Consider the following 27529-nt stretch of genomic DNA (forward strand, 5'->3'; position numbering starts at 1 on the left):
AGTAAAATGCACTAATGGCAATCCTGCTCCCATGGAAATCAATGGTATTAGGGTTGGCCTTAACCGTACTGTAGTGCAATGTTAATAGTTCTAGAATGTTAAAGGCATAACACACTATTGTCTGACTATATATATTGAATACAATAAGCAGAGTCCCATTATGTGTCTGTTTTTGACAGGATTTCAGTTCCACATGGAACACTAACAGTCTGAAGTGGTCAAATTTATTAATAAAAACAAGGTTCAAGAACATAAAACAAAATACAAAAAACTTACTCTTATTAAAAATTGATTTTATTTCAGTAGTAAGTCCAAATGGCAAATTGACAATGCAATTTCTATAGGAACAATAAATGATCAAAAATATTACATGAGTTAAGTCGATGGAAATGATAAACTTCCTTCTTATCAGTTTAATTTACAGAAGAGTATTTTCCATTAAGGGAGAAATAAGCCAATAGAGTACAGTAAAATGAATGATTATAGGTTGACTATGTTTTCATTTAAAGACAAAGGGTCAGATCATTTCTATAAATGAAGAGGAGTGGGCAACAGGATAGGGACTTGCAGTTTCCCTGGAACTTTTCAATGTGGAGGGAGAGGCAGGTCTGTCACTCAGAACAAGTCAAGGGTTCCAGCCTGTAAACATATGATGCTGGGGGGTCACGGTGGGGAGGGGGAAGGGCACGGACAGTACACAGGCTATCTATGCAGAATCCTTCCTGAGGCTGTTTCCCGAGGCCTCTAGCTTCCGTATCACTATGAATTATTAAGTAAGTATGCTTGTGTTTTCTCAGCACGTTATGCTTTCAGACTTAAATTACCCACTTCTCACCACCACACCTTTAAGTTATGTAATGTACATAATCAAGCTCAGAAATTGACTTCATAACACTGATCTTTTTGATTCAATAAGTTCTCAAAGTTTTAATACTTGTACTTTTAAAACACAATTCAAGTCTTCCAGAATAAATGACCAGTTAAACTAGGTTGGGTTCTGTTTAGCATCTACCTGCTTCCTTTATTCTGTTTGTCACCTAACTGAAGGGTATGCTACTTTTTATTTAAGTGATGGGTTAAAGATCTAATTATACACTATCTGTGATGTTCCTTGCTTAGAGCTTGGTCTTTCAGCGTAAGGGCACTCAGCAGCTTAAAAGTAATAATTTAATTGAATGGGAGGTAAGGGCACTCAAGCTGCGCGGGGAGCACTTAGTACATTACAGGACGTGCTTATATTCAGATCTGCAACTAATGGTCTAATTTTCAGAGGTTCTGAAGTGCTGTCTTCAATCCCTGTTCAAGTCAGTGAGTTGTAACACCTCGGCATCTCTCAGCTCCACACAAGAGCAGCCTTTATATTTTTAAAAAACTGAAATTGCATTTTGGAAATGTAGCCTATTTAGTTTTTTTCTCCTGATTCTCATGCATGGGGAAAAAAATTCTAGTGATAGCTCAGGATAGGAATTATGGGGGCTGCTTTGACCATAACTTGATTTTTCATGCTCCTGTTTTAAAATTCTGAAAAATACTATCCAACTTTGTTATGACAGATTAGACACTTTCTTATCAACACTGATTTTTCTACCTTGGCACACGTCATTCTGTTTAGCATATTTTTACTCCAGAATATCCCCAGCTAATAGATTAAAAAAAAGTAATTGAACCATCAGGTTTCTGGCTTATAAAAATTATACTCAACTATACAAACCAAGGCTGTATTTTTCCACTCAGGTTTTTGGTAACTACATAAACCATGAGTGAAAAGAATGGTGTATACATTGATTATGTTGAGTTTATATGTAAGTTTATATGATATTTTGTATTAGGCAACTTCAAATTAGTTTCTGGAACTGTCACCCACCTTGGTTTTGGTATGTAAATTCTCTTTTCATACTCAAGTTTTGTCAGTTCTGTTCTACAGATCTTCTACTAAGGAATGTTCACCCACATTAAAAAGATTTGTCACCTTGGAGAACAGAGGTCTCAAATTCATTTCTGAACTCACTGCCTTTATGGTAAGATCCTATTTACCAAGGAACATATATGGTATTTGGAACTTAAATCACAAACACAAATGCTATCTCTAGAGGTAACAGGACCTGAGCCGAAGTCCACTGAAGTCAATGGTAGTCTTTCCATAGACTCCAGTGGGTTTTGGATCTGGCCTTAGTTAGCATTCCTTACTCAGGAAAATCTCTCATTAACTTCAGAGTAAGGAGGGTTGAACAGGACCCCTAATTGTCTTCAGCCAGACCCATATCTACAGTGTACATCTTACGATGGAATTATCTACTACTATAACTTGTCAGTTTCTCCTCTGCTGATGAATGCTGATTAACTGAGGTGACTTTTTTGTGTGTGGAGTTTTGAATGGACCAGTTTGCCAAAAGGGTTAAGACTGTCTACCTCTTGCAGCAGCATTCAAGTAAGATATGGCTATGGCAGAAAGCATCCTTCTCCATACCAGAAGATTTTTAAACAGATAAAGTATATTTGTTTAGTGTGTAATATAGCGCTGTGGCTGCCATTACAAAAGTTAAAATTTACTTTTAGTTACTACACAAGGTAGGAGATACCATAGTTATTTCCCTATGCTTTGGGTCAGATCAAAGCCCCTTGAGGTCAATGGGAGTCTTTCCATTAACTTGAACGTGCTTTCGAGCAGCTGCCTAGACTCAGAAAGAATTGTGGTTTCTCTGGTACCTATACAAAATGTATAAATAATGAAACTTTAATGTATGTTGACAGTATGCATTAGTGCAATAAACCTCAAATTAACTATGTCTAAACAGTTTTTTCATACACTTCATATTTGTACTGGATGCCATTCTCTTCCTGGACATCAGCAGGGACTCCTGGATATCTGGGGAGAGGGGAAAAAAAAAACCCAAAATTTAATAGACTATCACCTGCAACACTTCTAACAAACTGGAAAAGTCTGAAAACCATCCATAACATGGGAATGCTGATTACATTTCAATTTTTTAGCAAGTGATTTTATTAGTAGCAGAATTATTGGATTTAGCAGCTGATAAATTTGAGATGCTGCAACCCAACTGCATTGCTAGCTCCAGCATCAGCAGTATTTGAGCTTCAACCAGTTCCCTGCACCTCCAAACAGTCCAGATATATCAATCTTAAAGAACCACATTTGTGCCTGTGGACAGGATTTGAGTTAGGAGCAAAACTTCAGTTATAGCTCGAGCTAATGTGGAAGTGAAGACCAGCCCTTAAAGACAACTGCAGGGTGTTTCTGTCAAATGAGGTGAAGCAATTTAAGGTTCTGATTCTGCAAAGATTTACACATCTGTGTAACTTTACATAGGTGAGCATTAGGCTTACATTTCTGGCTATAGGATTGGAGCTTTAATTTGTTTTACTACATTGGACAAGGACTCCATTAATTTAATTCTTTTGAATTAAACTACTTTTTCCCTTTAAGACATGGCACATTCTTTCTGGGTCATAATATTCAAATAAAAAAAATTCTGGAAAATTTACATAGCAGTAAATGAGAGCAGAATATGGCCCTAAATGAGTATAAAAAATAATTCAAAGTTGATTTGGAAGTCTTTCATTTTTCTGCTATTTGAAGGTGAACTTAGCCCATCATACCAGATTATTAAACACATCTTGATACTTACTCTGGGAGATGTTTGTACTTCTTCAAATCAATTTCTGGAAAAAATGTGTCACTTTCAAACTCCTGCAAAATTCTTGTCACAAACAATCGCTGGTGAACTGGCTTGTCCATTGCTTCCTGAAAAACCAAAACAAAGGGTTAAAATTTTAGTTTCTTTCTACAACACCACAACTAGGAAAAGGGAAGATTATTTTTGTCATGGAGATTTTTAATGTAGATTTTGATTGAGAATTATTTTTAGTCAAACATATATATAAAAAAGTATCCAGTAGATTTCTCATTTCAAATGCTACTTTTCTTTGCCATTTTTCCATTTTTCTTGTCCTCAATATCTGCACCAAACATCCCCAGAGTAATGTCCAAAAAGAACCAGGAGATCAGAGTTTTAGAATGGCAACATTTGTCACAGTAACTGTATAAGGAACCATAAATTGACACTATGTATACAGATGAAACTTAAGAGACTTCTATGTATTGTGATTATAGAAGAGGACTGGTAGTCAAGAAATGTTAGTTCTATATCTGGCTCCATCCAGTTTAAAGTATGATCTTGGGCAAATTATTTTTTCGTCCCAGTCTCATCTTTTAAATGGTGATAATACCTACTATGACACTCTGTGCCCCCAAGGAAAAAGGCTGCACCCCATATTCACCATGGTGATATGATTATGATTTTGTTTTGTACAAAGTATGCCCTATGAAGGTATCATTCTAAAAGTCTTAATCTGTTGAACATTATATCCTGTTAAGTTGTATGTGGTATCAAGGTATATGAAGTTAAAGTTTTGCTATGTATGTGCTACTGAAACATGTTGTGAGGTTGGGAACATCCACATGCAGCCTTTCAGGTACAACAATAAAAAGGCCAAACAATGTTGATGGCCTATTGAGGAAATACATACACTCACAAGGATTACCCCAGGAACTGGGTACAATAGAAACCTCTCAGAGATTGTTTGACCCACAGCAAAAGAGCTTTCCAGCAAGTTGGAAGAAGATATAAAAGAGGCGAAGTGACAACATGAAGGAACCCCACTCTCCCTACAACACAACAGCTGAAAATATCAGAGGAAAAAACTGAACTGAGGGAAAGGGTGAGGAGAGGCGGAGTACTGGTCCCAGGCAAGAAAGAAGAAAGTCCTGCCTGTGTATGAAATGTCAACAAACTGCTTGTACTATTTAACAGGGTGAGAAACTGCTTGATTAAAACCCTACCTAATATATTAGGCTTAGATTGTGTTTTTGTTTTATTTCTTATGGTAATTTACTTTGATCTGTTTACTATCACTTGAAATCTATCTTTCTGTAGTTAATAAATCTGTTTTAGTTAAATATATATAAAACAGCTTGGGGAAAAATCTCAGCTCAGGAACAAGGGTTGGTGCATGTCCACTTATCTTTGTAGAAGTGATGGACTGGGTAATAAATTCATACTGGTTAGGTTTCTGACCAGGGCCGGATGGTATGGCCCTGGGGTCCTAGTCTGGGGAGCTGGAGGTATTTTGGCTGGAGCCTCTCTATTGTTGGCTCATGCAGTGGCTAGCCCAGCGTTCAAGAACACAAGTGGGTGTGGCCCCTGCCTGTGGATGTTTGGGTGAGGGCAAACTTGGAGGGCTTTGCAGCTTGTCACAGCAGCACAGTGAGAGGGAGTCCAGGCTGGTGAGACAGAGGACTCACTGATAACCCAGTTCCAGGTGGCACCAGGATGGTGGACGGCGGGGTGAACCCGTCACACCTACTTCACTTCCCTTACTTCTGCCAAAAATTTAAAACAAAGTACAAGTATCTGAGACACTTATTCTTGGGTTAGTCTCCCAATTGCCAATCCCAAAACATTCAAAAATCATGAGATCTTAAATTCTTTTCATTTGCCTTCTGATTTTTGAGTCTACAAGGTGTAGTTGGGTCACATTTTTAAACTGTTTTCTGCACCAATAAGGGTTTGAAAATAATTAAAAAAAATACATGGGAGCTTGGATTCTCATGTAAACATTTGTCTGCAAAAGCTGGAACTTTTAGTAAACTATCAATACTACAATGTTTTTGATAACTGTGAGAGTTGGCAAAAAAAAAATCTTTCCATCAAGTTGCAGTAATTAAACTTAGTGAGAGGTGGAAATCTGCACTAGGTCCAATTGCTTTTGCTCCAGTAGGGACAAAAGACAGTGCACAGCTTGCCCACGAACCCCTGCACAGCAAAACAGCACGAGTATCACTATCTATGCTGTCCACAACTGGAATCCTCTCTCACTAGGGCCCTACCAAATTCATGGCCAGGAAAAACTTATCACGAACCATGAAATCTGGTTTCCCCTGTGAAATCTGGTCTGTTGTGTACTTTTACCCTCTATTATAAAAGTACCCTATACTATAGGGTAAAAGTATACAAAAGTACACAGCGTTTCTCAAACTGGGGGTCTCGACCCAAAAAGAGGTCACAAGGCTATTGTAGGGGGTCATAGTATTGCCACTTTTACTTCTACGCTGCCTTCAGAGTTGAGCACCTGGCCAGCAGCTGCTGCTCTCCAGCCACTCAGCTCTGAAGGCTGTGAAGTAGTAAGGGTGGCAATACTGTGACCCCATCCTCCCAATAGCCTTGCAACCCCCTTTTAGTTTGGGACCCCCAAGTTTGTGAAACGCTGAATCTGAAGGGCTTTACATGTTTATATTTTGTTGTTTTTAAAATATATGCATATTTTGTTACAACATGGTGAAATTTAAGATTTAAATATCTGAAACCATGAAATTCAAGTTTTTTAAAATGCTATTACTGTGAAATTTACAAAAATGGACCATGAATTTGGGAGGGCTTATCTAGCACCTAAAGATTCTATAAATTATTGGCCAATTATCTATTGCTAGAAAGCTGCTCCTTCTGCCAAATATTTGTACACTTACTCATTCAAGTCCCCCCACTACTCTTCAAAGAACAGTCTTCTAAATCCTCCCCTACCATCTCAGCAAGTACCTTTGAAAAGGAAATTTAAAAGCCTTTAATATTTACATGATTTGCGATTGCATCTCTGACTCATACTTTGCCTTCATCATTTTTTCCAGGAGCATGTCAAACCAAATATGTACATTCATAAGAGTAAGCACTGGCAGGTTGTTTTGGGCTACATGAATATATAACTACATTTCTATCACGGTCCCTTCCAGTCCTATATTTTTGTGATTCTTTGTCATGTTAGAAGGTTGCTTTTCTGCTTTCTTTAAAAAAAAAATATACTGCAAGGTTTCACCCTGTTTTTCTAAAGTATGTGACAGGATACCATCACTCATCTAAAACCTACCACCAAAGAATACTGGAGAGATCTCAACTATTTAAACAGACATGCCTACAAAAGAAAATAAGGCTTTTAAACAGTAATAAATAATTCTATCTGTCCACTGCTGATATTATAACCCCCTCCACCAATCTAGTTTGTGGCTGAGACAAGACCACAGCAGCACTTATGCTGACAGATGAGCTACTCTTGTGTACAGACTGGGATACAGATCCATTCTTACAATACTTGATCTCCGTGGCATTTAGTGCTATCAACTGGAATGAAAAGATCATGTGTAGAAGAGATATTAGGGGGATTGCACTAAAATGGTTCCAATACCTTCTCTCAGAATACATATAGAGGTCATGAGGGGGAAATTGTTATTCCACCTCCATCATCTCATTCATCCTAATACATCTACTTGAAGCCACAAGGGGAAGTTGCATCCACATGAATTCAGATGCCAGAAATAAAATAAGAGAAGTAAAAAATAATTTTCCAGCTATCCAAGTGCCAGGATTCATCAGCATCTGCATAAGCAGTAGCTGTCTGAAACTAACCCTACACAAGACAAAGGTAATTCTGGTGCAAAAAAAGTAACAGTGCCACGATAAAGCCACCCTCCATCAAATTTGCCTACTTTCAGATTGTTGCATACATCTGGAGCCTCAGAGTTTTTCCCATAGATTATAAAGGCAGAATGGACCATTATAATCATCCAGTCAGATCTCCTGCATTACACAGGACATAAAATTTCCATTCCTCACTGATAAGCATAGCTATTTATACATCCATTATGAAAAAGGCACTCTTCCATCTATGCCTTTATAAGAAGGGCAAAATCCCTTATCAGATTGGCTATTGTGAACCACAAATTCATAATCTATGGGTTTGATTGCTACAAGATGCCTATACCTAAGGATGGAATGACAGCCTAGAAAGGTTCCAAGGAGTTCAAAGTTCAGAGTAGCAGCGTGTTAGTGCTGTATTTGCAAAAGAAATTATAACTGTGGCAATTACCTTGAGATAACAACTTATTATAGCTAAAGCTTTCCTGAGCGCTAAACAGCTCACTTGCCCGATGAAGTGAGCTGTAGCTCAAAAGAAAGCGTATGCTCTAAGATTCACGCTATACCAGTTCACCTTCTTAGCAACAGAGTCTATAGAGGATGCAAGAACTCAGTGCTCTGCTTTTTATACTGGTTCCCCACTAAATGGTTTAAGTCTGAGAGACTTCAGTCCTGAGTTTTGAAGCCCTCTTTGTAAACAGCCCAACCAACTTCTGGATGATGTTCTTTGACAGAAGTTCTACTGGAACAATAGAATTGTCAACCACAAAAGTGTGGCTAATGAACACAGGAAACAGAGCTTTCTCTGCAGCTGTCCCATAACTATGGATCTCACTGCGGGGATATCAGAACAAAAAAACCTCTCCACCTCAAAAACAAAATGTAAATCACACTTTTATAACCTAGTTTTTTCTCCCACAATAAGCACAGAAACTAAAGTTTCTCTCCACACAGGGAATAGAGAGCAAGAGAGAGAAAAACAGATACTATGTATTTCTTTTTAAAATCTGTAAAATGCTCAGATGTTATGGTGCTATGTGGTATAAAACCCTAGAAAGAAAAGAAAATATTCATTTTAAAATGTTAGTATGATAAGGAAAAAACCTCTAAAGTATCTGTAAAGATAGTGATGCAAGTTATTAAGCTTTTTCTTCCCCCACCCAAGGAAAGAAGACTCTTATTGCATATTGAAACTTGAAGCTTAGCAAATGTGGCATTTACAACAAACAAGGGCTTCAGAACCTGCCGACCTGTATAGCTAGTCAACAAGTGCTCAGTTAAAGAGGGTAGCTAATCATATGCAAGAGACTTGCTATAATAAGCAACTGTAAATGGATGCTTCTTAATTAATGCAAAAATAAGACGGAGAAAAAAGACCCACCAAACACATGAATATATTTGCCATTTTGAATTACTTATTACATAAATATTTACATTAGACACCTAGATAGGTGCATATTGGATAATAAGTCTTTTAGAAGCCACTGCAGTGTTACTAGGATTCAAGTCTAAGAGCATTAGAAAAGAGAATCTTTAATAAAAATCCAACAAAAAACTGATTTTCTAGTTTAAAATAAGTACCAAAAATATGCACACATTTAGAGTTTTCCTGTTCAAAGCTCAATGCAGAAAAATATACACTGTTGCCAAAGGTGTTATGTACTAAAACCTTTATTTTCCATTATTACAGTCCACCAAATACAGTAAGCCTTCCTATTTTCTTCTGTTGCCAAATTAACAATTCATTTTCCAAAATGTAATCAAATAATACATGAAAGTTATTATGTAGGAAACATCCTTGACTGTTTGGCTGCTGTGGTTTTCTGAGAGAAATAGCCTCAGAACAGACCGTATATAAAATTAAACAACTTATATTTTAAATGTTTAATCTTGAGAGGCTTTAAAATAACTTTCCTCTCTCAAGTTAAAAACTTCAGGAAATAAGCTGTTTGACCTATACAATAATATTGAAACTGGGCGAAAGAGTCTTGTATGCAAGACAAGTGAGGCCGTTAGTCATATACTCAGTGTTTTTTAGTTTTGTTGGTGGGTGAGTGATTGGCTGGCTGAATGAATGGTTTTGTTGGTAGGAATTTTTCTCATCAGTTATTTTTATATGATATTTGTATTGGACTTTTCATAAACGGGTGACGTGTGGATGAAAGGTCTTATGGTGGCATTACAAGACAGTCTGCATCCTCAAAAGTTGTTTTATGTTTGGATTTTTTTATATTTTTGGAGGCTTGTGGATTTTTAGTCTCTGTGGTATGTAAAATCCCAAATATTTTTAAAATTAGTGGTTTAAGTGAGACCTTTCTCTCATCTTTAGCTAGAATAAATTATCATTTGAACCTCATTGGACCAAATCTCATGCTCCACAGTAAGCCTCATGAATGATTTTTTCAAAGAACTTGGAGGGAGGTGTTGCAAGATTCAGTGAAGTTTGCAAATTCTGAGAATCAAGGATAAGGCTGAGAAGCCTTGCCTTTCAGGTCAACAGCCAATCTGAATGCATCCGATGAAGTGAGCTGTAGCTCATGAAAGTTTATGCTCACATAAATTTGTTAGTCTCTAAGGTGCCACAAGTCCTCCTTTTCTTTTTGCGAATACAGACTAACACGGCTGCTACTCTGAAACTAGCCAACCTGAAGGAATTCTGGAATGTCAGACTTTATAAGAAGAAAAGGAGGACTTGTGGCACCTTAGAGACAAACAAATTTATTTGAGCATAAGCCTTCGTGAGCTATAGCTCACTTCATCGGATGCATTCAGTGGAAAATACCGTGGGGAGATTTATATACACAGAGAACATGAAACAATGGGTGTTACCATACACACTGTAACCAGAGTGATCACTTAAGGTGAGCTATTACCAGCAGGACAGCGGGGGGGGGGGGGGAGGGTGGTGGAACCTTTTGTAGTGATAAGGTAGGCCATTTCCAGCAGTTGACAAGAACATCTGAGGAACAGTGGGGGGTGGGGGTGGGGGATAAACATGGTGAAATAGTTTTACTTTGTGTAATGACCCATCCACTCCCAGTCTCTATTCAACCCTAAGTTAATTGTACCCAGTTTGCAAATTGATTCCAATTCAGCAGTCTCTCCCCCACTGTTCCTCAGACATTCTTGTCAACTGCTGGAAATGGCCCACCTTGATTATCACTATAAAAGGTCCCCCACTCTCCTGCTGGTAATAGCTCCCCTTAAGTGATCACTCTCGTTACAGTGTGTATGGTAACACCCATTGTTACCATGTAAATGCATCCGATGAAGTGAGCTGTAGCTCACGAAAACTTATGCTCTAATAAATTTGTTAGTCTCTAAGGTGCCACAAGTACTCCTTTTCTTTTTGTGAATACAGACTAACACGGCTGCTACTCTGAAATCTCTCTGTCATGTGTGTATTGAGCATTGTATGTCTTACATCAGAGGCCTATTTGCATACTGAGCCTGACACCTGTCGAAAGACTACAGAAGTCTACAAGATAAGAAATTAGCAGGGAGAGAGCAACAGCAGGAGAGGATTCTGTTTATAGAATCACATAAGTGTAAGACTGAAAGGGATTCCATAGGTCCCAGTCCCCTGCACTCAGGGCAGGACTACATAATAGCTAGCCCATTCCTGACAGGTGTTTGTCTAACCTGTTCTTAAAAACCTCCAGTGACAGAGATTCCATAACCTCCCTAGACAATTTGTTCCAGTGTTTAACTATACTGACAGTTAGAAAGTTTTTCCTAATGTCCAACCTAAACCACCCTTGTTGTAATTTTAAGCCCATTGCTTCTTGTCCTATCCTCAAAAGTTAATAAGAACAATTTTTCACCCTCCTCCACATTACACCTTTTATGTAATTAAACTGTTATGTCTGTGCTCAGTCTTCTCTTCTCTAGACTAAATAAACCCAATTTTTCAATCTTTCCTCATAGATCATATTTTCAGGCCTTTAATCACTTTTGTTGCTCTCCTCTGGACTTCCCCCAATTTGTCCACATCTTTCCTTCCTAGACAGTCATTTATGAGTAAGGCTATGATTATGTCATAGAATCTGTGACCTCCATTGGCCTCTGTGACATTTTCTGCCCTGAGGCTGGAGATCTCAGGTGCCCCCCCCACAGCTCTCAGCCCCTGCCCTGGTGGGGGAACCCCCCACAGCTGCCTAGCTGTGATGGGAGGCTGGGGGACTGTGCAGCAGCCCAGCCCGTGCAGGGAGAGGGGGGACCCTGGAGCTCTCACTTGCTGCAGGTGGCGGGGAACGCCCTGGAGTTCCCTGCTGCTGCGTAGGGGGTAAACCTGGAGCTCCCAATCATTGCAGCAGTCAGGGACCCTCAGAGCTCCAGCAGGGGTGAGTGCTGAGCTGAACCCACCTCCCCATTTTGTCGGGGTATTTTTAGTAAGGGGTGTCTGTGAATTTGTGTTTATTGCCCGTGACCTGTCCATGACTTTTACTAAAAATATCCATGACAAAATCTTAGCCTTATTTATGAATAAAGACAATGGATTGTGGAAGTATATCTTGGAAGTAGAAGTACACTTTGGATCCTTCACCTTGGAGATAAGCTGACCACATGTCTTGTCTTATGAAAAAGGGATTACAACCTGCCTGGTTGGAAAGCGCTGCGAAGCAATACTTGAGAGTACCTTTTAATTAAGTCTAGGCTCCAGAATGCCTGTTATGATTTTACTTTACATGTAACCATTTGTTTTCAATACTTCTACTTGCTATGAATTGAATCTCTATCCTTTCTTAAATAATTTTTCACTTGTTTTCACTATAAACTTATTTAAATGCTGTTTGTTGAGCAGAGCAGTGATCTTTTGTGTAACTGGTAAGCTGGTATGTACTGCTTCATTAGAAATAGCGAATCTGTGAATACTATCAGTGACCAGTGGAATAGGGGCTTTATGTTCCAGGGAGATTATCTAAGGGCTTGAGGGTTGGAACGTGCCTATCGCTAAACTGTAGAGAGAGAACAAGGCCTGTTTTAGACACAGAGAGGAGTGCTTGTGTTGCCTATGACTGGTTGAGTTCAGAAGTTGACCCGCCGTAGGCATAGACAAGGCTTTCGTACGCTAAGGGCAGGTGGTAGTGAGGTGCCACACAACCCTGGTTATTACAGTCACAATAATATCACCTCTGTTCAAGCTGGAAGAAAAGGTTAACTGCCACAACAGAACAGAATTCTAAGAAGGAATCTTAACTGGCTCTGAAGTTGTGGTTTAGACATTACCTAATCTGGTTTCAGTATTAAGGTTTTAATCAGCTCTAAATCACAGATTAGACCGAGGTTGGTAAAATTCTTTAGTTTGGGTTTATAACCAAGTGGATAGTCATTTTCTTAATCATTCTTTAAGTTCTAAGGGGGATGCTATTTCTAGAACTACTTAACTCATTTTATGATTTAATTCCATTCTGATGTTGACTAATTCATTGATTTGACTTTGATTTGATAGCTGTGTTGTTTTATTTTTAGTTTATTATTAACAACTTTAATATTTTCTTGATTTTATTTTTGGTTTAAGTGTGTTAAATAAAATTTATAAAGAAATGGAGTAACATTTCTTTCAATAAGTAACACTACTTCAGAACCTTTGAAGGACCTGCATGGCTATTAGCTAGCCAACCTAAAAACTTGACCAGCTCCTCCCATTTATTCTTTAGGTCTACTGGTTAATCAATGATCTGCTGAGCAAATTGCGAGAACCACTGTAGCTTGATAAACCAGTTATTCTCACTGTATAACGTTGCAAACCGAAATGGAGACGTGAACAAATTTCAGGGGCATCACAATCAGCCTACCTCTTCCTCCATTTAAAAAAATTTTTTTTTTTTTAAACAAAACTAGAGATGAGAATTTAAACAACAAAACAGCATAAACTGATGCAGTCGTGCCAGACTGGATTGGCAGGTAGCCTGAAACAATACCATAGGTGTGGCTTGCTATGTTCTGCTCATTCAAAGCCTCATGAACTCTGCAAATTCTACAGCTATGAAAATTGGCATTTGTCCAATACGGCACAGCATTTTTTCGCTCAGAATTTGCTACAGCCAGGTATTTGACACTTTGATTTGTCTCCCTGCCTTGCTGGGAGCTATCTGCAGCTTCTGCTTAAGGAGACGATAACCAGAATACAGTTTATGCTCTCTGCAAGGTTCCATGCAGCAGAGTGGTCACAATCATCCTCCTTCTGCCCTTTTTTACCATTTCCCCCTCCTTCTGTGTATATGTGCTTCTAGCTTGACTTTCTTCTCCACTGTACACAGACCAAAGCATACACCAGAATGTACTGCAGTAGCTGACAAACTTCAAAGATGTGTTACAGTAGTAGACAAAGGATTCTGGGTGTGCATACAGCCATTGAAAAGAGGGACCACTGAGCCAAGAGGAGATAGATACTTGCATAGAATATCAGGGTTGGAAGGGACCTCAGGAGATCATCTAGTCCAACCCCCTGCTCAAAGCAGGACCAGTCCCCCAATTTTTGCCACAGAACCCTAAATGGCCCCCTCAAGGATTGAACTCACAACCCTGGGTTTAGCAGACCAATGTTCAAACCACTGAGCTATCCCTCCCCCCAAATCAAACAACCATCCACTGAATTCCTCAAATGAAGGCTTATTGGTTCATAAAAGCAGAATCCTTTGTTAATACATGGCTATCCGGTAAATATGAAATCATCTAACTATTAGACTTAGTATCATTATGAACAGTAAAAGCTACCAAGCCTCATAAACAGGGAACATTGACTGCAACCTGTGTCTCAATGTAACTAATCTTAGGTAGGTGTCTTCTGCTGTGGCCAGTCAAGTTTAAAGCAATTCCCCTCCTAGGATGCAATCAAATGACAAACGCAGGAAATGGCTGCCAGCGTTCATGACAGTTCGTAGGAGTTCAGGTGAGCAGTACCACCACTTCTCTACAGAACTGAATGAAACCACAGATGTCTGCAGTCCAACTTTATCATTTTCCCAGTGTGAGTGGGAAGGATCCATACGTGAACACTTCCTATTTTTGCAGCCCACTGACAAGATGTGCTATGGGGGGCATAGAGGGGAGAATATCTGAAGCTTTCTAGCAATCTGTTTTTGCAGCTGAGTTAGGGTGGCATTTCTGTATTGGTATTTGCACTGACTGTGCCTGAGTTATGGTAGGAAAACACAGTGATCTAGCAACTAGCATTCAATCTATTGCACCCCAAGTAATTTGGGCACATTATTCACTCCACCTGGGAGCTTTCGACCTAAAGTGGATTCCAGCAGAACAGAAACGTACATAAGACTACAAAAGTTGTGAACTTTAACCAATGCTTCACTGTTTTAGGTGAAGAAACAGACACTCCACATTTACAGATCCTTTTGCACACTGAAATTTGTCTTTTTTATGTGGCAAAATTTTGATTTGCTTGTTTGAACTCAAAGCGCACAAGGCTTTTCCTGGCTGAATGACCTACCCTTTCCAAATTGCTAAATTGGAGGAGGTTGTGTTTAGAAAGGCTGGTCCCAGAATGGTAGAGATTGAGAACTACTGTGATGCACAATACTTTTTGTAATTAAATGTAGCAAACAAGATTCAGAAATCAGATTGAGAAAGGAAACTGATCCATGAACAATGTCAGATATTGTTATTTAAAATAAGGAAAAATGTGCGTGTGGGGAGGCTAGTGGTATTGAACAGATAAATAAAAGGGGAATAGGGTATATTCTGAACTCCTTGCCAATAAGCTGCTTTAGCTGCTGCCAATAATAATACTTAATTCTGCAACTGAGTTTCTTAAGGTGTGAATAATTTATTTAGACTTTTACAGTGCAATTTACCATGTGATGCTTTTTGAAAAATAATTGCTATACCATCAAATTGCTGCTATTATCTTCAACAGAATCGAACAAAGTGTTAATGTTCTCACTTTTAAAATGGTTATCCACTCTTCAAATAAAACTTCTTGGTTTATCATCATGTGTGGAACCCATTCTAGAATGAGCTTTAACTTTCAAGGAATTTAACTTGACCTTCCTGCTCCTCAATGTGTCATGGTGAAACTGACGGAGAACAAGTAATTCCTCACTCTACAATATGCTGTGTTTCATTTACAGCAAAAATAGGATCCACACAGAAAGACGACAACAAATTGGGAATCTCCATATTAATTATCACCAACTGGTGAATTTGGCGCTAATCGGAAAAGATAATATTTAAGAAGCTGTTTTCTTAGAAGTATGCGTTTGCAGCAGGTCATCTTTAAGTCTATTTGTGTATAGTGAAATAGAAGTGCAGAAATACCAAGATAGAGTAGTTAAAATACACCTCTGAAGTATTTTCACCAAAAACAAACAAATCCATTCCCAATCTTTTTCCCTGCTGCCCCATTCCTTCCCCTAAACAAAAATAATAATATATATCATGCAGTCAAACAATTTAATAATATGGTGATTTCTTGCTGGATTTAAATTAGGCTTGATGTAGTCAACCTGGAATTATAAAATAGGCATACTGGATAAAGATAGCTTAATTAAGTTTCTTGGAAAACTCCTGAACCAACCTCCCGTCCAGATGGCAGAAGGAGAGTGTGACAGGGTGGGACTCACCCCTGCAGTGCCTCCTACTAGCTGTTTTGGAAAATAGCTCTGCACTCTCTTCTGGTGGTATCTCACCTGCTGTCATCTCTGCTCCTGGATCTGTGTTGCCCCAAGGACTGCGGTGTCTTCTTCATGACACAGCCCTCCATCTGTGCAACACTCAGTGTCCCCTCCTTCCAGGGGACAGTATCGCCATCCCTCAGTCCAGCCACTTCCTCAGTGACAAGTGTGGGGGTGGGGAGGGAGAGATGACAACCCAGGGCTGCTTGTGACGCCCCCTCTGACTCCTCTGTAGATCTCCCTGGGCCACTTCCCCACGGCCCCAGCACTCTCTTTGCCCTTGCCTCAGGGCCTCAGCCTGCAGATCCCTGCAGCTGGCCAGGAGCTGCCTTTAGCTCCCCAGGTCTCTGCCTGCCAGATGCTTGCTGTTCTCTGCCTGCAAGGCAGCCAGCCTCCTCAAGCTCCGGGGAGTGACTGAAGATGCTCTGCTCCCCAGCCCTTCTTATATGGGCAAGTCTGGCCCTGATTGACTACTCCTTGCAGCTCCCCTCTGATTGGCTGCCTCCTGGGCAGCCTCCCTAAAGCTCTATTAACCCCTTATGGGCCAGTGTGGGCAGACGCCCCAGCACAGAGAGGAAGATATCAAAGTTCTGAAGTTAACAGGCCTACATTTTGGGGCCTGCTGGATGTCCAGTTGCATTCTAACAAGTATAACCTGTATCCATAGGGAAAAAACAGAATAACCCAACACAATCCTTAACCTCTTGGTGTCCATGCCATGAGACACAGATGAACAGACTTCTCAAAACACATTAGTGTGACAGCTTATTCCAGAGAGAAAGGCTTAAAAGGGAAGTCAGTGCTCTCATTCCATGTTGTGAATACTAAGATAACAAAGGTCAATCTGGGGATACCAGAAACATCATGGTTCTCTCCTACACCAGCCTTTTCAGTATTCCAGGAAGTTAGGAATGGAAAGGACTGAAGTCATTAGATGACACTTACCGGTTTAAAGTCTAGTGGTTAAACAGGATATTTATCACTAACGTCCCAGAGATCATTGAACCTGCTGACAATATTCTGAAGTCAATGGCCACAAAGTGCATCTGAGGAGGTATGATCAATAAAGTAGAAGGATGAAGTTCCCAGTTGTCTAGGATTAATCTGGGTGTAAATTAACTCATTTATGCTGATAGCTTGCCCTGCAGCATGAGGTGATGTTTGGATCATAAGCAGATTCTGAGAGCGTCCACTCTGGCTGTGTTTATACACTGCTGAGATGGGGTCTATAGAAATGTGAAAGATCTTGCTTCTTTAAGGCTCCTCTGAAGTGAAAAGTGGACAAGCCAGAATTCCCTGGACAATATTTCCTTTAGAGTCTATGTTTTTAAAGCCATCTGAGTCACGAGACATCTCCTAGTACTTCCGCTCTCTTGCCTGCACACTGATTCAGAGAACAGAAACAATTGTAGTCCATGAGCTCACCAAAGTATCCCTACACCAGAAGAGGCAGAGAAGAGGTAAGGCCAGGGTCTCTCACACTGACCAGCTGAGAAAAGCACAGGCTACATTATTTTAAAGGGTGATCCAATGGCTGTTCTTCTCAGGATCTCCAGGCAGCATTGTCTTTGAGGCACACTGTCTCCTGAATCTCCCATTTAAGAGCTCATTATTACTTCCAACATGGGCGTGCATCTAATAATCAAAAACTGGCCCTATATCTTCATTAAGTCACACAAAGTAATACGATCAAAATAAAGCTTTAAAAAGCAGATATCTACTATCAATGGATAAAATGATTCATTTAAATTAACAGCAGGCATTTAGTATCCACACAGATAATTTTCTACCTGCACATCTCTACATGGCAATCTTCCGGAAGTCCTTATCACACAACTACAGTACATCCCTGATGTAAGCACTAAAAATATTACCTTCACTTTTCATCTAACACTTGTAATTAAAATCATAATGCTAGTTTAAATGCACAACTCTGTACACAACTGTCAGATTTTTCTCAGTAAGCTACAAGCTTTCACAAAATCTTTTGATTAGATACTTGAAATAATGGAAACAGTTAAATTTAAAATCAGATTCTATTATGTTGATCAAGCCGCTTTTGATCAAGTCTGTTTATCGTATCCACCTTGCAAATTATTATTTTTCTAAACAAGGGTAGGTGTGCTGTGGTTCCAAATAGCATTGTTGTCTGCAAGGCAGCAAAAAACAGTGCACAAGATAAAAATAAATAGTTAACTAGGTTAGAAGTCTACAGTACAGAATTAATTCACTGTCAGAGAAGGGAACATTAAAATACATATTTTGAACCACTGGATGTGCAAGAAGAAATTACTTCTGCTTACGTTGCCCTTTCTTCTGAATTGCAGACAGAAGCTGTCATAAATATAAAGGGAAGGGTAACCACCTTTCTGTATACAGTTCTATAAAATCCCTCCTGGCCAGAGGCAAAATCCTTTCACCTGTAAAGTGTTAAGAAACTAAGATAACCTTGCTGGGACCTGACCAAAATGACCAATGAGGAGACAAGATACTTTCAAATCTGGAGGGGGGGAACAAAGGGTTTGTCTGTCTGTGTGATGCTTTTGCTGGAAACAGATCAGGAATGCAGCCTTACAATTGTTAGTAAGTAATCTAGCTAGAAATGCGTTAGATTTCCTTTTGTTTAACGGCTGGTAAAATAAGCTGCGCTGGATGGAATGTATATTCCTATTTTTGTGTCTTTTTGTAACTTAAGGTTTTGCCTAGAGGGAATCTCTATATTTTGAATCTGATTTCCCTGTAAGGTGTTTACCATCCTGATTTTACAGAGATGATTCTTTTACCTTTTCTTTAATTAAAATTCTTCTTTTGAGAACCTGATTGTTTTTTCATTGTGCTTAAGATCCAAGGGTTTGGTTCTGTGTTCACCTATGCAAATTGGTGAGGATTTTTATCAAGCCTTCCCCAGGAAAGGGGGTGTAGGACTTGGGGGGATATTTTGGGGGAAGACGTCTCCAAGTGGGCTCTTTCCCTGGTCTTTATGTAAGACGCTTGGTGGTGGCAGCATACAGTTCAAGGACAAGGCAAAGTTTATACCTTGGGGAAATTTTTAACCTAAGCTGGTAAGAATAAGCTTAGGGGGTCTTTCATGCAGGTCCCCACATCTGTACCCTAGAGTTCAGAGTGGGGAAGAAACCTTGACAGCAGCCAAGTCAACTCTCTTGTTCCCATTTTGTAATTATGCCAAATCTGAAAAGAGTTCCACCAAAAAAGGTATCTTCATTAAATATGGAAGCAGAGGGCTCAGATGTTGAGTAATGAAGGGTAACTACTATTTCTATATTTTCCTTTACAAAGTTGTTCAAGAGACTTTGGGCATAAAGCTAGGTAAGTATCTTGTGGGGGAAAAAAACCTGCACTAAACGATTTCAAGATAGCAAATTAGTGATAATAATGTGAAAGATTAAAATATTATTTAAAACAATGTATTTCTTACAATTATTAAATGAACTTATGATTGAATAAGAACTTAGTGACACCTTATTTTCCATTACAGGGAAAAGATATACATTTACTTTGATCAGTTATAGTGAGGGGGGTTCAAGAAACATACCTTTTTGTCAAGTACACACTGAGGTTGGCAGAACACTGATCTAGAATCAATGATCATTGATAATTTTTTCCATGCTCAAAAACATTACCAGACTAAATTTGGTATGAGGGTGTATGTGTGGAGAGAGTGAGTGTCCAGAAGAAGCTGATAATAGTTAAAGAGGTGGCTTTTTGGGGATAGGGATGGTGTCAGGGGCAGCTGAAACCTGTTGTGTGGATAGGGGAAGATGAGTGGTTTGGGATGGGAGTGTCTGCATGGAGCATGGCTGGTTGGTAGGTGGAGGAGGTTAGGGCCAACACTAGGTACACGCCTCACTTTCTGTCTCCATTACTATCTCTGCTTGTTGCTGCTGCCGCCTCACTGCTTGCCTGCTCTTTCCAGAATCCCTTTTGCTTCCATACAGGTCCACAGTACCTTCTAGTGGCCATGAATTGCAATTGCAGGGCCATTCCTGCAGTCCAGCTGTAGGATTAGATAAGTATATGTAAAGGATTAAATTAGTTTAGCTAAAAATTGATACATGCTTTGCAGTTTGTTGTAAAGTGCAGATGTGTAGCAGTTGTGGAAAGGCCTTGAAAGATGGTACGTTTGATTGCAAATACTGGACCTGGAATATGGCTGTAAGATAGGAGGAAAGTCTTTAAAGAAGCCCCAGTTATCAAAGATTGTTCTAACTGGTTTTAGCAAAGGAAAGGATTCGAGAAATAGTGACCATAATCATAGGTATGTGGTAAATAAGATATAAAAAGGTTAACTCTTGAGAGTTTGTTGCTAGTAGCTGCCTATCCAGTTGGAGCCAGCCAATATGGGTTTGAGCATCCCCCAGTGCTAGTCTTGTCGTAAGTACTTGATCAATACAATTACAAGTTATCGTATGCGTGTGCTAACTGCTGAGCCATCTGGCTCCCACCTCTCATGGTCCCACAATATCATTTTAAGAGTATTAATTTAGTGTTCCAACTGTACCTTATAAACGGAACTGCCTCCGATGATCCAAACCATGTCTATCTTACTTTTTAACTCTGGTGAGTCCAGAAGAACTAAAGCATCATCCAGGCTTTTGGCAAGGTAATGTGCTCCTTTTGGGGTTTCCCTAGAAAATAAAATGTTATTGCTTAATAGCTGTAGCGTGTGTTCGCCATGATAGTGTAATTTAAGTAGCTACTTTATATTTTGTCTAAATTTGTTTATAAACATGTCCAAATACATTTTACATTTAGCACAATCTTTAGCAACAAGGCAGACTTTTTTTTTAAAAATAAGAAGTTTTAATTAAAAGTTCCCACCGTACAGTGGAATAGAATCTTCTGCATTACAAATCAGCATTTTATTTTAACAAACAACTAATTAAGTTGTATTATAAATTATGGGGTTTAAATTTTGTATTGGATATTTATTTAAATAACACAACAGACATAGATTGATAAGTCTAATTAAACTACCAGACTTCTGTTTCAACTTGACTCCTACTACATTAATGCTTTTCATAATGAAGAAAGACACACAACAATCCCCTCTCTCTAACCCAGGGGTCGGCAACTGGCGGCACGCAAGCCGATTTTTACTGGCACTCTGCTGCCAACCGGAGTCCCGGCTGCCGGCCTGGGTGAACAGAAACCCAGGCTGGCAGCGGGCTGAGTAGGGCCGGCGGCCGGGACCCCAGTTGGCAGGAGCCGATGGATGGAACCCCAGACCAGTAGCGGGCTGAGCTGCTCAGCCCGCTGCCGGTCTGTGGTTCTGTCCGCTAGCCCCATTCAGCCTGCTGCCGGTCTGGAGTTCCAGCCACTGGCCCCTTGCCAGCCAGGGTCTCTGCCACTAGCCCCACTCAGCCCACTGCTGGCCTGAGTGAACGGAACTCTCGGCTGCCAGCGGGCTGAGTGGGGCCGGTCTGGGATTCTAGCCGCCCGGCCCCCTGCCAGCCGGGATCCGGGCCTCTGGCCCTGCTCAACCCTCCTGCTGGCTTGGGGTACCGGTAGCCAGCCCAGGGCTCTGTTCCTGGCCTAGGCCCAGCACTCTGCAGCCCTTATAAAAAAATTACACTACAATTAGCTTAAAAACTGGAAAAACTTAAAAACTTTGTATATTACAGTAATCATTAAAAAAAAATGTATGTTAATAAATATAGGTTTGATGAAACAAAGTAGTTGTACTTATATGCCTGTGCTTAATTTGTGTTTTCAAAGATTTACCTTCTAAAAAAATCTTGCATGTCTCGCACCCCCAGAAGGTGCGTGCACCCCAGATTAAGAACCACTGCACTAAACTGATATCTGCATTTTAATTTAATTTTAAATTAAGCTGCTTAAACATTTTAAACACCTTGTTTACTTTACATACAACAATAGTTTAGTTACATAATATATATATATATATGTATATGTGAGAGAGAGAGAGAGAGAGAGAGAGAGAGAGACACAGACACCTTCTAAAAACGTTAAAATGTATTACCGGCACACAAAACCTTAAGTTAGAGTGAATAAATAAAGACTTGGCACACTACTTCTGAAAGGTTGCCAACCCCTGCTCTAACCCCTGACAAAAAACCCAAGTTACTTTAATTTTTCTCTCTCCCCAAAGATGACATGCTAATTTGAACTTCTATTTGACTGGATGTGCAGTCATTACCTGCAGATTTGAAGCTGTGCCCCAAAAGTTTAGCTTTTAAAGTACTTTAGGTACTACAAACATCTGTCAATGCACACAATTCTATTAATATAAATCTGGTCTGTGCAGGTCTTTGACTATTTTAGGAAAAAGATTTATAAAATTTATATCATGTAAAATGTATTCTCTTGCAATATTTTCCACCAGTTTTTGTTCTAGTCCAGTGGTTTTCAACTAGGGATACGTGTATCCCTGTCAGTATGCAGAAGTCTTCCACGGGGTACATCAATTCATCTAGATACTTACCGTTGCACTAGCAAAGTCAGTACAAATTAAAATTTCATACAGACAATGACTTGTTTATGCTGTTCTACATACTATACACTGAAATGCAAGTACAATATTTTTATTCCAATTGATTTATTTTATAATTATTTGATAAAAAGGAAAAAGTAAGCAATTTTTCAGTAATAATGGCTGTGACACTTTTGTATATTTGTCTGATTTTGTAAGCAAGTTGTTTTTAAGTGAGGTGTAATTTGGGAATACGCAAGACAAATCAGCTTCCTGAAAGGGGTACAGTAGTGTGGCAAGGCTGAGAGCCACTGTTCTAGTCAAATGTCCATAAACAAAAGAAAACAAATCCTCTACAGAATTATGTGCAACATATTACGGTTACATGTGTATGCCCAGGCGTTTTTGTTTGTTTGTTTTGTTGAAGAGCAGGATTGGGCCCTCCATTTGTAGACCAATACAATGGCTGATGGGGATACAATACTGAATTGGGTATCCTCTTGAGAAAGTTAAAATTTTGGATGATTACTGAAATTTTTAAATGCTGTAGGGCTAGGAGCAGATGTGTGACATTGCTTAACCCAGTTATGGGCAGCACAGTGTAATGTAGCTAAAATTAGCTACATACTTTCTCCCTGCTGCTACTCTTTATAGTTTGGGTGGTCTATCTATCAGATTTCCTGTAGTCAATATGTTCTCTCAAACATTTACACGCAGTCCTGTCTCTTGAACTGTTTTAACAATTTTGGTCAATAAAAAGGTTTCTGACTCGTTTAATGCACTTCCAGTCTCCTTATTAATGAAAACAATTACTTCCCCCTACCCCAGCAAACAACAACAATCTTTGCACAGAAAAGCGTAACAATAGAGCATGACTCTAGCAGCTGCAAAAATTAACTTCACAGAGTGCTATACGTAAAATGAATAAACATCCTCATCACTTTAGGAAAAGCTCTAATCTGCATTACACATTTGCCAAGTGGAATTCCTTTCTATGTTATTTTGGCTTCAATTTACTATGAATAGCATTTAGCATGTGAAGAGCATAATTTCAAGAGTGTTTGGACATGTTACAGTTTTTTTTTTATTTGGCTCTACTGAGCAGGGTAGGGGAATAAATTAATAGACTATCTCAAAATGGGGAAGAATGGAGAAAGAGTCATGAAGAATTATCCAACCTGCAAGACATTTACATTTATTGGCTTCTGGTTACGGATGTTTACAACTTAACATTTGTTGTTAAAAGGGGAGTTGCTTGTCACTAGGGAGTGTGGTAGCTTAAGAGAAGCATGGAGCAAGGCTCTGAGAAACTGGAAGTATATGTTTTTCCTTAAAGGCTATTACTGCCCAAAACAAAACAAAACTAAATAGAAAAAGAAAACCTGCAAAAAGCAACATAAGCAATCAAATTACCAAGCAGTCAAGAAACTATAGAAATGTGATTAAATGCAGGGACTAGGGAGATTATGAAAGGCTCAAAATGTCTGTATGTAGATTTGATACACACATATATGATATGTTAAAGTGAATTCAAGAATGCACACATGAAGAGCACTGAATTGACTGCTCTGGATTTTGGGGTCATCCACAGAACAGGTGGAGAACAAACCATGACTATCCCACCAACAATGTTCCAGAGGGGTCAGCTCCAAGGGTATGAGAGTAAAATAGTTTCCAGGCCCAGACCTGGGTAATAAGTTGGCTAATTAATGTCAATTATAATGATGTATGCGCCTGAGAGTGAGAAACATGGAATACCTGTTCCCTGAGAATTGGATTCAAATTCAATTTATGACATGGGACATTAAAAAGTCTCAGAGAGAAACACCTTTTGACCCTGATCCCGCAATCCCTGTATAGTATGAGGATGGACTGCTGAACCCATACGGATACCCGTTGATTTCAATGGGGCTCCATGTGAGCACAACAATCTGCCTGTATATTACACACTGCAGCATGGGATCCTTTGTAGTTGGCCTGGGTTGGATTTGAACTGGTGGCATAGGCAAGCACTTCATCTCTATCTCATTAAGCAATCCAGTAGCCTTTCTGAAGATTCGTAGGTGACTGGGAATAAAATTACAGTAGTTTCCCTGGCTCCTAGAAATACCCTAACCTCTCTCTTATATAAAAATTAACATTATGGACAACAATTAGGCTGTCCACTCATATATTGGAACTAGAGTAATGATGTTATGTGGGGTAATAAATGGTTATTAGTTATTTTTTGAGATGTGTTCCATGCATTCATTCTACTGCAGGTGAGTGTGTACCCAGTGCATGACTGACAGATTCCCATCCCCCCTTCACCTCCCCGTTACCTGTCAGGGTGCCTCAAGTGCCTTCTACTTTTACGCATCTCTGCATGAAGTATACAGGATGGAGCTGTCCCCAACACCCCCCCCCCCAATTTCTCCTTGCTGTACAGACTTCAACAGAGAGGGGAAGGAAGGTGGGTCATGAAATGGACATGTGTAACACATTTCAACAGTTACGGAAAGGTCGGTAACTATTTTTTCTTCTTCAACTGATTACAAATGTCTGTTCCACTGTAGGTGACTCAGAAGCAGATTCATCTGGAGGTGGGTCTGCAGTCTATTTGAACAGTGACTGTAGAACAAAAGGCCTGAATCTGTTACTGTTCCTGGACTGATGGGCCATAGAGTAATGAAAAGCAAATGTGTGTACTGATGACCAAGTTCCTACTTTGCAAATGTCCAGAATAGGAATTTGTGCCGGAAAAGCTTCAGATTCTGCATTTGCCCTAGTTGAATAGGCTAGCATTCCAACTGGTGGAGTGACATTAGCCACCTGGTAACACAAATGAATACACAAAGAAATCCAGGAGGAAATCCTCTGAACAGATACTTGTGGCCTTTCCTTCTGTCCATCACCACAATGAACAATTGTGATGATCTAAATGACTTAGTTTGGTACAGGTAAAAGGCTAAAACTCTTCTGATGTCTAATGAGCAGAGCTTTTCTTCATCTCTATGAGCATGAGGCTTTCGGAAGAAAGTTGGCGAATAGACTGCCTGATTAATATGAGAGTTGGATACCACTTTTGTCAGGAACCTGGTGTGAAAGCAAAGGTAAACCTTGTCCTTAAAGACTGCATAGGGAAGCTCTGAAACCAAAGCTCTCAACTTGCCCACTCTTCTTGTCAAGGTAATTGTGATCAAAAGCACCACCTTCACAGAGAGGTGGAGTAGAGAATGAGTCGCGAGTGGTTTAAAGGATGGTCCCATTAAGTTTGCAAATACCAGGTTCAGCTCCCATGGGAGAATATGTTCTTGTACCTGTGGGAATATTCTGTCCAGGCCTTTCAAAAACCCGATAGCAAGGGGACTGGGGAAAAAACAAAAAAAAAAAAAAAAAAACAAAACAAACAAACAAACAAAAAAAGATTTGTTGTTCACCAACAGATAGAAAACTGAAATAGTTGCCAGATGAACCTTGATAGCACTAACCGCTAGACCTTGATGTTTTAGGTTCAGAAGATAATTCATCATATTTTGGATGGGAGCTTGCTCCAGACGAACACCGTTCTGGTGGAACTGGATGCTTCTATATAGCCAGCTAAGTACTCCTGTCTGAAGACTTTCTACTATGCAGAAGTACTTTTTGCAAGCCTTTTCTAATGGTGTTAGCCATAAATAAGGCTCCGTGTTTGTCACGGATTCTGTGACCTCTGAAATCATGGTAGAATTCCTCAAGGGCTTCTTTTCCATGGGTCCAGATGATGATGTCCTCAATGTAGTGCAAGTAGAGTGATATGCCATCATGTGCCATCAATGCACCTCTGTCATGTCCACTGGCCAAACCAGACAGTCTCTACGCAAAAGAATAAATGGACACAAATCTGACATCAGGAATCATAACATTCAAAAACCAGTAGGAGAAGACTTCAACCTCTCTGGTCACTCAGTAAAAGACTTAACGGTGGCAATTGTGCACAGAAAAGCTTCAAAAACAGACTCCAACGAGAAATTGTTGAGCTTGAATTAATATGCAAACTAGATACCATTAACTTGGGTTTGAATAGAGAGTGAGAATGGCTGGGTCATTACACATATTGAATCTATTTCCCCATGTTAAGTATCCTCACAGCTTCTTGTCAACTGTCTAAATGGGCCATCTTGATTATCACTACAAAAGTTGTTTTTTCTCCTGCTGATAATAGCTCATCTTAATTAATTAGCCTCTAACAGTTTGTATGGCAACTTCACCTTCTCTCCAACGAGAGACTGCTGAACTGGAATTAATTTGCAAACTGGATACAATTAACTTAGGCTTGAATAGAGACTGGGAATGGATGAGTCATTACACAAAGTAAAACTATTTCCCATGCTCTAATAAATTTGTTAGTCTCTAAGGTGCCACAAGTACTCCTTTTCTTTTTGAGAATACAGACTAACACGGCTGCTACTCTGAAACCTATTTCCCCATGGTATTTCTCCCTCCCACCCCACCCCCCACTGTTCCTCTGATATTCTTGTTAACTGCTGGAATTAGCCTACCTTGCTTGTCACCATGAAAGGTTTTCCTCCTTTCCCCCCCCTGCTGCTGGTGATGGCTTATCTTAAGTGATCACTCTCGTTACAGTGTGTATGATAAACCCATTGTTTCATGTTCTCTCTGTGTGTGTGTGGGTGTGTGTATATAAATCTCTCCTCTGCTTTTTCCACCAAATGCATCCGACGAAGTGAGCTGTAGCTCACGAAAGCTTATGCTCTAATAAATTTGTTAGTCTCTAAGGTGCCACGGGTACTCCTTTTCTTTTCACCTTCTCTGTATGTATGTATGTATGTATGTATCTATCTATATTCTTATTATATGTTCCATTCTATGCATTTGATGAAGTGGGCGGTAGCCCACGGAAGCTTATGCTCTAATAAATTTGTTAGTTTCTAAGGTGCCTCAAGTACTCCTGTTCTTTTTATATAAACTAAAAGAATGAG

The 27529-nt window shown here is 39.6% G+C and overlaps 1 protein-coding gene across 6 annotated transcripts in view; it reads right to left on the minus strand.

The window, feature by feature from the left end:
• Window positions 1-278: 278 nt before the first annotated feature.
• Window positions 279-27529, minus strand: part of DHFR (dihydrofolate reductase) — a 47809-nt gene continuing 20558 nt past the window's right edge. For all 6 annotated transcript variants that reach the window (XM_043515158.1, XM_038403853.2, XM_038403852.2 and 3 more), the window contains exons 4-6: window positions 20637-20763; window positions 3648-3763; window positions 279-2866 (exon numbers count right to left, since the gene is read on the minus strand). In XM_043515158.1, the coding sequence (XP_043371093.1) occupies window positions 2788-2866; window positions 3648-3763; window positions 20637-20763 (322 nt within the window). In that variant the 3' untranslated portion in view covers window positions 279-2787. The remainder of the gene's footprint in view (window positions 2867-3647; window positions 3764-20636; window positions 20764-27529) is intronic.

The sequence above is a fragment of the Dermochelys coriacea genome, chromosome 5 (genome assembly GCF_009764565.3).
Source record: "Dermochelys coriacea isolate rDerCor1 chromosome 5, rDerCor1.pri.v4, whole genome shotgun sequence".
In the NCBI taxonomy this organism is placed as follows: Eukaryota; Metazoa; Chordata; order Testudines; family Dermochelyidae; genus Dermochelys; species Dermochelys coriacea.